The sequence below is a fragment of the Leuciscus leuciscus genome (genome assembly GCF_965113295.1).
Source record: "Leuciscus leuciscus genome assembly, chromosome: 7".
NCBI classification, from domain to species: domain Eukaryota; kingdom Metazoa; phylum Chordata; class Actinopteri; order Cypriniformes; family Leuciscidae; genus Leuciscus; species Leuciscus leuciscus.
The window spans coordinates 43658994-43671840 of NC_138731.1; the positions used below are offsets into that span (position 1 = coordinate 43658994).

Genomic DNA, 12847 nt, shown 5'->3' on the forward strand with positions numbered 1-12847 from the left:
TATTATTCAAGATTTTGTCAGCATATTGCTTGTGTTTGGAGTCGATTGTTTTATTTGTGATGGTAACACAATGACACATGACAAATCGTGACATTTTTATCTAGGCTGTCATACAAAGAAATTATGAACGCATGCAAAAACAAGAGAGAACCAATGGAATATAAATAATTGATTATGTTGTAGTCACTGTTTACTTTTTCCTCTGAGCTTTTTGTTTTCTATTATTTATTTAAATTTTATTTATTTTTAAACCTGTGGCTGTAGATTGACTTTTTTGCCAAATAATTTTGTCAAATAAATACCTTAACCAAATTGAATGTTTTGTTCTTCCCTCATATTTTATATATATATATATATTTTAATATTTTCCTCAGTCGAACTTGTAGGCTCATTAAAAACCAATATCCCCTGTGGACAGTATACTATTACTACACTAATTACTCTCTCTCTCTAAAAAGTATTGCATTACTTATAACTAACTACTACTAAATCCAATATCAACCTCAACCAGTTGAACATTATAAGGATAGACATGAAACTTCTCTTTTAATCCTTTCAAATAAATAATATAAATTGCATAAATTATTCTTGAACTGAGCAAAGTTTTTAAAGGGAGAAGGGAACATTAAAAACATATACTTTTACATTAGATGTTAGATTTTGACGTTAAATTATGATATAAACAATTGTTCAGTGTTTAAATAAATTACATAAAAAGCAACTGTAATTAAATTACATAACAATTAAGAGTAATCCTTTACTTTTTCAAGGGAAAAGTAGCCTAATTAAATTACAGTAATTAATAATGCATTACACTCAACACTGTCAACATGCAGCAATAAATTACAAGAGTTCTGGTAGATTAAAGTCAGTCAAATCACCATTATTTCTATAGTGCTTTATACAATACAGAGTGTTTCAAAGCAGCAACTTTATATATGAGACAAAGTCTAAAGAGTCAATTCTCATCTGATAGTCAGTGCAGTCAAATACGGAATAACTTCTGGTACCTCAGACGATAAACTGATGAATAAAGAGATTCTCTCTCATTCTGAATCAGCACAAGGCTTTAACATCTATAAGAACCAAACGCACAGCATCACTAGTGCAAATCAAGACCTTCTAAATCAGGGACAAGTGCTGCAATGTGCCACTTTATGGCGACCAATTACAGAGAATCTGTGTGTAACTTCAAATATGAAGAGCCATTAGTTCCATTACAACTGTGGGAAAATGTGTGGGAAGAAAGCCACTTAACTCTGCTGCTAAGAAACAGGCGAAAGATGAAGTTGAGGAGATAATAAACAGTACAAAAATAGGCCATGGGTCGAACAGTGTGTTAAAGGGCTCCTATTATGCTTTCTTCGTGTTCATTTAGTGTGTGATGTTGCAGTTTGAGCATGAAAAAGCTCTGAAAGTCCCTCCAGCGGGAGATATTCTCTATATCAGTGTCACTGAACTCCATGAAATGCCTCCATTGAAGTTTTGTTCACAATATTCCTCATTTAAATAACTCATACGCAGAATAAAGGGGCGGGGCCTGGTTGAGTTAGTTAGTAGTGGCCGCGTCCCAAACCATATACTCAAGTACTTAATTTCAATAAATACTTACTTAACGAACTCTCAAAGAGTTAGGAGCGATATAGCCTGATCTCGTATGAAGTATGAATGCAATCCGTACATCATCCCTCCTCGCCATGTTGATCGTGATCATGTGACGACGTACGACGTTATCACAAGCGCAACAACTTAAAAGATATTCGCGACATGTTTACCTCATCTATCTGTAAATATCTATAGATGAAACTTGCTTACTGTGGTCTTTGTGAAGAAACAGCTGTGATTGTAGTATAACCAATACATCATGGGTTGATTTAAGTTCTTATATTTTTAACCTACAGTTTTATCCTTAAAGATATTATTTTTATTACGAAACCCCCAAATCGTCATCTCTTGTATGTTGTTAATTTCTAAATTTTATATGCAAAAATGTTCACCCACAAAAGCAAAAGTCGCTTAAATCTCCATTGTTTTCCTCTTTTTCTTGTTGAATTTAACCCTCGTTTTATCCCTCAGGCTTATAATTAGCAAACAAAAAAATGTGTTTTCTTTATGTATTATGATGAATTATTCAAAAGGTATTTAACCTTGTCATTGTGCTTTTTTTCCCGTGTATATAATCTTATATTATGATGTACACAAACGCATGATATATGTTTTTTTGTTGTTTTTTTTGTCATTATGATTGTTCATTGTTGAAAGACACAACCATGATATCTTTCCCTGATCTTTATAGAACTATAAATTCTGCAATAACAAAATGATATGAGCGACCGGTGCTTTAACATCAGTAACTCGACAGCCCTACCTAGAACAGTCTTCCTCAGTGTTTGTAATATCTCCAGAAAGGAGACGGGCAGCTGTGCGAAGATCTCGCCTTTGGAGAAAACTTGATTTTATTCTGGGAAAATTCAAGCATCACTCCTTAAAAATTAAAATGACCCCAAAATGAATTGCATTGCTTGCCCACCCCAACACTTATGCACTATAATAATGATAAACGCTGAACAATACTTAATTATATTACTTTTTTTACTGTAAATTATATATTTTTAGTAAAACAAGCTAAACGTAAATTTTGACATATGACATAGCAATGCATGAATGCACACTAGATAAATGCAGTAAACATCTCAATTTTCAGTCAAGCAATAAATTAGCCTAATGCATTAATTCATGAAATTCATTATATTGTATTTACTGACAACAATAAGAAGCATGAATAAATTAGTAAAAGATTGACCATCACAATAAATAAATATATATACACAAATCAACAACACATTGTTCAAACCTCTTGTTGTAACAATCACATATTCTCAGGCGGTGACCCCCACATCCCCCTGCCATCTCAACACAGCGGTTCTCATTCTGCGGCTTTATTCTGATGTATCAGCTGACCACCGTTCCCACCTTCACCTGTCTCTGCCGTCCATCATGTCCATCATTGCTGCAGTCAGACTGGGATCTGATCATGGATGGGAAAGGGATATGGAGGCGTGAGCGAATCACAGTGGAGTGAGCCTTTGACATGCTGAAAACACACTGGTTAGGGCTGCACGATATTGAAGAAAAATGCGATATGTGATACGATAACGCTAATGTGTAAAATAAACGTAAATTATCTTTAAAATATCTTTTTAAATATATAACCTACATATGTGTTTCACATTCTTTTTGTGACAATAAAACATCCTTACAACTTCTGAAAGTGAACATCAATGTTTTACTGTAGCATAAGAAGTGTTATTTTATCATCAGTGTAAACCATGGGGTTCAGGTTATCCTACATTAGGGTTATTAAACAACAGAAACTGAATAATCAAATGTAAAAATAAAACACTGCTTAGTTTTCACTGTATGAGTGAAATATATACTGATTCTTATTAAAGCTACAAAAGTTATTCAGCCGAGAACAGTGAGTGATTTTCTCTTTGTCTTTTGTTCATGACCCCAGTTATTACAAGCCGTCGCGATATATACATTTGTGATATATATTGCCAGGGCTGAGCACCTCCGCAAACTAATAGAAAACAACCAAAACAATCCAAGGTTTCTATTTAACACCGTGGCTAGACTAACAAATAAACAGACGTCACCCGAACAAAATATCCCGTTACAGTTCAGTAGTAATGATTTCATGAACTTCTTCACTGAGAAAATAGAAAGCATCAGAACCACAATTATAAACGTTCAATCTTCAATCGCGCCTTATAATTCAGCTTCAATTATCACCCCGAAAGAACAATTACAGTGCTTTACAACTATAGAACAAAAAGAGTTAAATAAACTTATCACTTCATCTAAAACAACAACATGTTTATTAGATCCTATACCAACAAAACTACTGAAAGAAGTGTTATCTGTAGTGGAAGAGCCTCTCCTCAATATTATTAACTCGTCTTTGTCTCTAGGTCATGTTCCAAGAACATTTAAACTGGCAGTTATAAAACCTCTCATTAAGAAACCACAATTAGATCATAATAATCTAGCAAATTATAGACCCATTTCAAATCTTCCATTTATGTCTAAAATATTAGAAAAAGTGGTGTCCGCTCAACTGGGCTCTTTCTTGCAACAAAATGAGATCTATGAAAAGTTTCAGTCTGGATTCAGACCGCATCATAGCACTGAAACTGCGCTCGTTAAAATCACAAATGATTTACTTTTAGCTTCTGACCAAGGCTGTATCTCAATACTAGTTTTACTTGATCTTAGTGCTGCGTTCGATACTATAGATCACACAATACTCTTAGATCGACTACAAAATTATACTGGTGTTCAAGGACAAGCACTAAGCTGGTTCAAATCATACCTATCTGACCGCTACCATTTTGTCTATTTAAATGGAGAAAAATCGATCATAACTCCAGTAAACTATGGAGTGCCGCAGGGATCTGTGTTAGGCCCTCTGTTATTTTCAATATATATGATGCCACTTGGAAATATTATAAGGAAACATGGAATTAGTTTCCATTGTTATGCTGATGACACTCAAATATATATTTCATCACGGCCGGATGAAAACGCTACATTTTCCAAATTGACAGAGTGTGTTAAAGATATAAAAGATTGGATGACGCGTAATTTTCTTTTATTAAATCCAGACAAGACAGAGGTAATACTTATCGGTTCAAAAAACCGCCCACAAAACCTCGCACAATACAACTTTAACATCATAGGATGTCCTGTTACTTTATCCTCTACAGTAAAAGACCTGGGTGTTATACTCGATTGCAACCTGTCTTTTGAAAATCATATTTCATATGTTACAAAAACAGCCTTTTTCCACCTTAGAAACATTGCTAAGCTACGTAATATGCTATCAGTTTCTGATGCAGAAAAGTTAGTTCATGCATTCATGACCTCGAGACTGGATTACTGTAATGCTTTATTAGCTGGTTGTCCTGCATCCTCAATAAACAAGCTACAGTTAGTCCAAAATGCCGCCGCTAGAGTTCTTACGAGATCAAGAAAATATGATCATATAACACCGATTTTATCATCACTGCATTGGTTACCTATAAAGTTCCGTATTAATTACAAGGTATTGCTACTGACTTACAAAGCCCTAAACGGCTTAGCTCCAGTCTATTTAACTGATCTTCTATTGCCCTATAATCCATCGCGCTCTTTAAGATCACTAAATTCAAGGCTTTTGGTCATACCTAGGATATCCAGAACCACCAAAGGAGGGAGAGCATTTTCACATTTGGCTCCAAAACTCTGGAATAGTCTTCCTGATACTGTTCGTTGCTCAGACTCGCTCTCCCAGTTTAAAACTAGATTAAAGTCGCATCTCTTCAGCCAGGCATTCATATAATCCTACAGTTCAAACTACAATCCGGCCTCTATCCAATGCCAGAGGAGAACTGGCCCCCGACTGAGCCTGGGTTCTCCCAAGGTTTTTTTTTCTCCATTAAGGCACCTGATGGAGTTTTAGGACACCATTAGGTCACTTGATGGAGTTTTTCGGTTCCTTGCCACTGTTGCCTTTGGCTTGCTCAGTTGGGGATATTTTATTTTATTTTATCAATCAATAAATTCCTCTTGAAACAAACTTTGTTGTATTATTTTAATTTAATACTGTGAAGCTGCTTTGATGCAATCTGTATTGTGAAAAGCGCTATACAAATAAACTTGACTTGACTTGACTTGACTTGATATTTCGATAATTTCGATATCTTGTGCAGCCCTAACACTAGTGCTCTATTTTCTTCATGGCCAGAGGTGAGCCGTGCCTTCGTGCCGGAGGTTGTTGCATCCTGCGGGCCGGTGGAGTGATGGAGGGTCTCATCCATGCACCATCTCCAGGATTCAGCTCTGGGCTCCTCATCCTCAGTGATGATGATATACAATTCTGCAGAGATTTCAGATCCTACAAAAATGGACAAACATAATACAAAAACAGTCATTTTAACAGCACAATGTCATTTGATTTCTGTATTAGAAGCAACAAAATTATTTTTCTTTATCTTTTTATTTCAGGTCCAGTGAACAGTGATTATGTTCTCAATACTGTATTTACATGTTGAGGTTATTGCTGATGTGTAAACTCACTCTTTATCCAACATAAATGTTCCTCAATTTATCAACAGTTGCCTATACTAATGGACAAATAAAATAGATAACTTATGTTTAGTAACTTTATAGATTACTTTATACATTTAACTAATGTAAACCGTGTTGACAACAGTGAATTCTACATAATAGCACACATTCATCACTCAGATGTCTATTTCATGTTGTGATATGCTCATCTGCAATAGGCTACGTATAGAATATTTTCCAGTCAGACAGACATTTAAAATAAGATCCCCTGTTAGATATAGGCCTACATAATAAAACGTGTTTTTACAGAAAAATCACAACTATACTATATACTTTCTAACGTCTTAACACCTTGAACACATGCGATTTTAACACAAGGAACCGTGTTTACTCACATTTGAAAGCGCCCGCGTCGCTGATCTCCGCGATGTTCGGTTATGACGTATCCTCTCCCGTGGCCCGTGGGGATAGAAAAGGATCGATCTACGAGCTCTTCAGAATCTGTGTGGAAGCAGTAGATCATCCGGGAACTCCTCGCCTACTCTTTTATGAATACTGATGTTTCGGACATACTACTCCTTTCAAATACCTTTCATATAGTTTTCTCCAACTATATAGTAGGTAAGTAGGCATATTCGAACGCATTATAAGTATACGCATGTCCGAATCTCGCGAGAATTAGTACGTCACCCAGGTAATTCTCGCCTACTTTTTCTAAGAATTCGGACATACTTATTCGCTCGCCTACTGTTTTTTTCCCTACTATATAGTAAGGAAGTATGCAGTTCCGGACGCAGCCAGTGTGTTGAAACTGGTGGTTATGGTAAGGGGCGGGACATTTCCAAACACACTCGAAGCGCTCGACCAATCACAACACACTGGTCCAGCCGACCAATCAGAGCACAGTGTGGTGCGTTTCCCGAAAGCATCGTTAGCCAACTATGGTCGTAAGTTTCATCCATAGTCGTCCAAGTTTCCCGAAACCATCGTTCTAACGAATATTCGCAAACAGCATCGCAAAGTTGTGTAGTTGGAACGACAGCTTTTGATCTGTGGTTAGAAGCAGAGTTTCTTGTTTGCATGACATGTGGACTCAATAAATCCTTATTTTGAGCCAAATAAGCAAGCTGACATTTAGTACAATATATTTATTTTATTTAGAATACATACAAATGTAATTTACGTCTTTTTGTTTGTCAAGAGATTTAAAGCGTCGTTTTTGAAGAGTGTGCATGTGCGAACGTGCTCTAGTACGCAAGAACGAGTCTATGATTGAATCTGGAAATAAAGCAAAATAGTCCTCAGATGCCATGTCCGTAATTTATAGCAAAACATCTAGCATGAATTCGATTTGAAACAGATTCATTAAAATAAGTTATTAACTACCACTTTGCGACAATTCGGTTTCGGGAAACAGTCGTGACTAGCTAGTTGGTTTCTTCAAAGATGCATCGTACCATTATCCTGGAAATCCAGAGTTCTCGCGAGAGCACAAGCTGAATTTGCTCAGCGAGTTTACTCTGGTGTCGAGTAATGATGCTCATTAAATATGCCCTCGTATCCGAGCTGCACCAATCACATCGGGTTATCTGATATAGGCGGGCCAGAGGCGAGATGACGACAGCGCTGTGACGTCGAAGTCATTAGTAAACATTGCAAGATGGCTATGGATGAACACCAGATGTTTGAAACGGCTTTGGCCGCTACAATGAACGAGTTAGACTTGGCTTTTTCTCTAAAAGAGGAACAGAAGACGCCGCTCGAATCCTTCCTTTGCAAGAAGGGCGTTTTTGCTGTTTTGCCGACCGGATACGGCGAGAGTCTAATCTACCAGTTAGCTCCGCTGGTATAGCTAAGCGTATGGGGCTTGTTGTGATTGGTCGTAGTGTTATCCAATTGCGTGCAGTGAGATTTTCAAATCCATGCTTGGTGCCGCCCCTCGAGCTGGCCGAGTTTCATTAGTCGACGCCAGACCATTCATCTCTCAGATTTAGGTCTGGATTTCCAGGCTATCGTACCATGGTAGTGAACCAGTGAGTTACGGCGTTGTACGGGAAACACACACCAGAGCGTTACTGACAGACTGGGAAGAGAGGAGCTGCAACAATGGAGAATATGGGGAAAATAATCAACATTCAAGATGGAAAACCTGTTCTAGTAGAGCCTGAAAACACCATCAAGACTTTAAAAAAGGCCATAGGTCCTCTTTAAAATTACACAAACCTGATGGAGACTTTAAAGTAATTTGGTTTTAATAAACAGTGTGTTAAACAACAAACATACAAAATACTAGGCTGTGTTCCTGGTTTACTGTTGATAGCCTAGGGTAAACATCTTTCACATGGACACCATGCCAACATCACATGTCCTTACATTGAACTTATATTTAAAAAATACCTGCATGTAATTACAGCTGTAATTAATTTATGTAATTACATTAATAATTACACCGTTGACCCTTCCCTTACACCTTAACCCATCCTTAAACCGACCCATAACCACACACACCTGTCCCTAACCTTACCTGTATCACACCTCAATAGCAGCTAAAGTGCTTTACAATACAACATGAACACAATAAGTACATTGCACTTATTTTTCGATGTTAGTACATACTAGTACTTAAAGCCACTTAATACAAAGTGGGACCGAATTTACATTGGACTACACAAGCGCTGTGTGTTTGCATGTTCCTGCATGTGTTGCGTGGGTGCGTGAGGAGTTATGCGGCGCATTAGCGAGCTGCCGCCCACCAACATCATCTACAGGCAATTGAATCATCCTTAATTCCTCTTTTACATACACCAATAACGGGAAACCATCATTCCAGTGTTTGCAAAGCAAAATTGTTAAATCAACACTCGACACAGCGGCTGTAAAGGCCAGAAAGGTAAAGGTTATGAATCATTCATAGGTACTTTGGAACGAAGCCAGGCTGTGATGGACAAGGTCAAACATGTGAATACATACTGGGTACAGTTTTATAAAATTGAAATCATCTGCTGAATAAAGTGAGTCAATGTTTGTGCAGTAATGGTGTTAATTTCACTGAACAAAATTCACCTTCAGGATGAGTGAACACTCAATTCATTCAAGAGTAGAAAATATTTTTTGTAAGCATATTGTGTAGTTGTGCTTGGAGTCATTTGTTTTATTAGTGATGATAACGCAGTGAAAATTGGGCCGACATCATTTTTGATCAAGGCTGTCATACAAAGAAAGTATGAACAAGTAAGAACCAACGAAATATTAATAACTAATTATGTTGTAGTCAAAGTTTATTTTTCCTGTGAGCTTCTTGTTTTTGCATACTAACATAAAACCTGTAGCTGTAGTTTGTCTTTTTTTTTGTCAAATAAATATGTTAAACAAGTTTACCAAGTGTTTTGTTCCCTCATAAAAAAGAATATATTTTCCATATATTTTGATGGTTTAATGAATCGAAATTGTAGGGTTATTAAAAACAATATCCCCACCAGAGATTACTTTTGGCCACTAAAAATACTATATTTACTACAAACATACTCCATTTCTGACACATCATGTGACAAAACATACTACACATCATGTGACTGTCACTCTTGAACCATTATCCGAATTTTCATTGGGAGTATTCGGAACAGAATTGAATGACTTCAATGTAATAATGTATAAAAGTCACTACAAAAATTGTATTTTGATATTTTTGGGAATGTCACACACACATGCATCTGAACTCATCTGATATTAGTGTTCTGAACATCATCTATCTTCTCTTCGCCACAAAACAACCATGTTTCTTTTGTCCTTTCAGTTCCTCTAATGCCACTTTCCTTCTCTTTATCTTATTTGTCCGATGTTCTCGACTCTGACATTCAGTTATCAGATGCTGTCGCTCTCTCTGCTAATTACACGCGCGTGTGTGTGTGTGTGTGTGTGTGTGTGTGTGTGTGTGTGTGTGTGTGTGTGTGTGTGTGTGTGTGTGTGTGTGTGTGTCATGACAGATACACGCTTCAGTGTAATACTGGGAAGTGCTGCAATGCTTTCTATGACTCTGTGTGAGTGTGTAACCGGAGTCTCCTGTTATAAGCATATCTGATAGCCTCTCTGAAGTAATATGAGCAAACACTAGTGCCATACTAATTGCATTGTGTGAATGTATATAATGTGCGTTTGAGATGATGGACAGAGTGATGAGGGCTGTGTTACTGGTCGACCTCTCATTTCCAGCACTGCTGTAAGAGGAACCTGCACACACACACACACACACACACACACACACACACACACACGCAGGATCGGTTTATGATTTCCTAACAACAATTACCTGCACACAGACTTACAATTCAGCACAGATACTTCTTCTAAAGACACCAACCTCAGTTCACAATCATCAGTGGAGTATTGTGAAACAAAGAAAAAAGGTGTCATAATTTTACGACATTAAAGAGCATTAGAACTAGACAAATATTAAAATATTAAATCAAGACTATTTTAGGGGATTAGATTAAAGGTTTGGGGGGAAACATATTAAATGGTATTTAATTATGCATGTAATTTATGCATGTTATGTAAAAAAAAAATATATATGTTTTTATATTTATATATATATATATATATATAAAAAAAAGTTTATGTTTTATATATTTAAAATATGTTTTTTCACTTTATGATGCAATAATCAATAATTAGACCGAATTGAAGTTACGAATTGACGATTATTTAAAAATGTCTGGTTTGATCACCGTAAATGAGTGATATCCTCCGTGTTTGAGTGCAATGACTGGATTGACGATAATGGGTGGTAATATAATGCAAAAATAAACAAAATTTAATAAAAAAAATTATTAAATCAGTCCGATTATTCCTTGTTAATCTCATGACTGGCAACACCGTCAGCGCTGACAAACACATCTCTCAGATAATGTTACACAATGAAAAAAAAGATGACATACACAGCAGGGTATGATGTAGGCCTAAGTCTAAACAAAAGTTTTCCGACCAATCAGAGCACAGTGTGCTTTTCAGAAGGCGGGGCTTCATAGAGACAGGAACTAAACAGAGCGTTACTGAAAGACTGGGAAGAGAGGAGCCGCAACAATGGAGAATATGAGGAAAATAATCAACATTCAAGCAGGAAAACCTGTTCTAAAGCTCAAAAACAACATCAAGACTTTTAAGACCATTTAGAGAAGAAAACTTAGTTTAGGATTGGAAAAGTTCATGATATTGTATAGTAGCCTATCCAAGAATAAAATGATCAGAAACACTCGAAAGTTGCAATTAAAATGAACTAAATTAACAATACTTTAAAGCATTAAAGCATCTATCTATATATGATTCTTTAACAATAAAAAAGGGTGATATTTCCAGGGTGTCTGTTTTCTCCCCTCCTGAACGCTGTGACTGGGAACCTCGAATTGCACCGTTTAGAGTTCATTAATAAAACTTTCAGAATCTGAATTCGGATTGAATTTATTCGTGCATGAGGATTCAACCCCTCATCACATCAGCTCTCGCAGACTGTGTGTCTGCTGTCAATCCTGCATGGACTTTTAAGTAGACCAAACAGACACTAAACTCACATTGTAAACATTGCTTTTGTTAATGCATTGGAGAACTGCATCCCATTCCCATCATGTAGGCTATAACTGACTCCATGCATTCGTTATGATCGATCTGATCGGTCTGATTTCATCTGCATTTGTGCGTCATGCATGTAAAAAAAGTAAAAAAAAAAAAAAGTAAAACAAAACAAAACGGTGTTGCATGATAATCTCATCAGCTCAATTATTATTGATCATCTGTGTTTGATTAGTTGTGTGACGCCAAACAACCTGTCGGTGCATTGGAAAAAACACTCAAACACACTTACTGTGATGCTCTTGGCGGATGATTGACATTTGACCTGATGACCTGCGCTGGCGGTTTGATTCATCGAGGAAAAGAGACGAAGATCCAAAGGTGCGATCGATTAACGTGAATCGAATCTGGAGTTTGTCTGACAGAAGCTCCTCGATCATCATGAACGCGAATGAATTGAGAGAGCAGTGCTCGCCTCCCCCTCTATCTCTCTCTTTCTATCTCTCTCCCTCTCTCTCTCTCATGCAGTAGGCTAATTGAGTCATCGTAACTCATACAGTTCATCTCTAATCTCATTCTGAGTCTGTTATGTTACTTGTGGTTTAAATAACATCAGCACGTGTTTTAATCTGACAACTTGAATTCTGACTTTCTGACTATATAATTGAACCGACACACGGTTTTCCTTAAAAAAAAAAAAAAAAAAAAAATCGATCAAAACTCGGGAAAATTATCCCATATTCACAGTTATTACATCGACGGAATGTTCAAATGAACCAAAACCATTCAAACTCCAACTGTCAAAAACACACATCTAAACACACTGAAGCTCATTAGACTCAATTAAGCAGCCATTCTACGTGTTTTAACTCTACACATCTGTTTTCGCGAGGCAAGTTAAAGGACTGATTTTATTCGGTTTGACACATTTGAGACACACCCGGTTTTAATCGGTAAAATTACGCTCGCTCGCTGTGTAGAGTAGTATATCGACTTCTCGCGAGAGTCAGATTCAGCGCGATAAATTAGCGCGATAAATTAGATCATTTAAATATGAAGAAAACCCGAGAAGCATCTGATTATAATTTAACATAATGTTTCTGATAACATAAAAATCTATCAGTTTTTAAGTGAATTTATATTATATGTATGTATTTAAAATGGAAAAGCGTTA

At 36.6% G+C, this 12847-nt stretch overlaps 1 protein-coding gene across 1 annotated transcript in view; it reads right to left on the reverse strand.

The window, feature by feature from the left end:
* The window catches only part of dpp10 (dipeptidyl peptidase like 10), an 81402-nt gene extending 69233 nt beyond the window's left edge, over nucleotides 1–12169 (reverse strand). Inside the window, exon 1 of the mRNA XM_082174666.1 lies at nucleotides 11966–12169. Coding sequence (XP_082030792.1) covers nucleotides 11966–12028 — 63 coding nt within the window. The 5' untranslated portion in view covers nucleotides 12029–12169. The remainder of the gene's footprint in view (nucleotides 1–11965) is intronic.
* Between the last annotated feature and the right edge of the window lie 678 nt (nucleotides 12170–12847).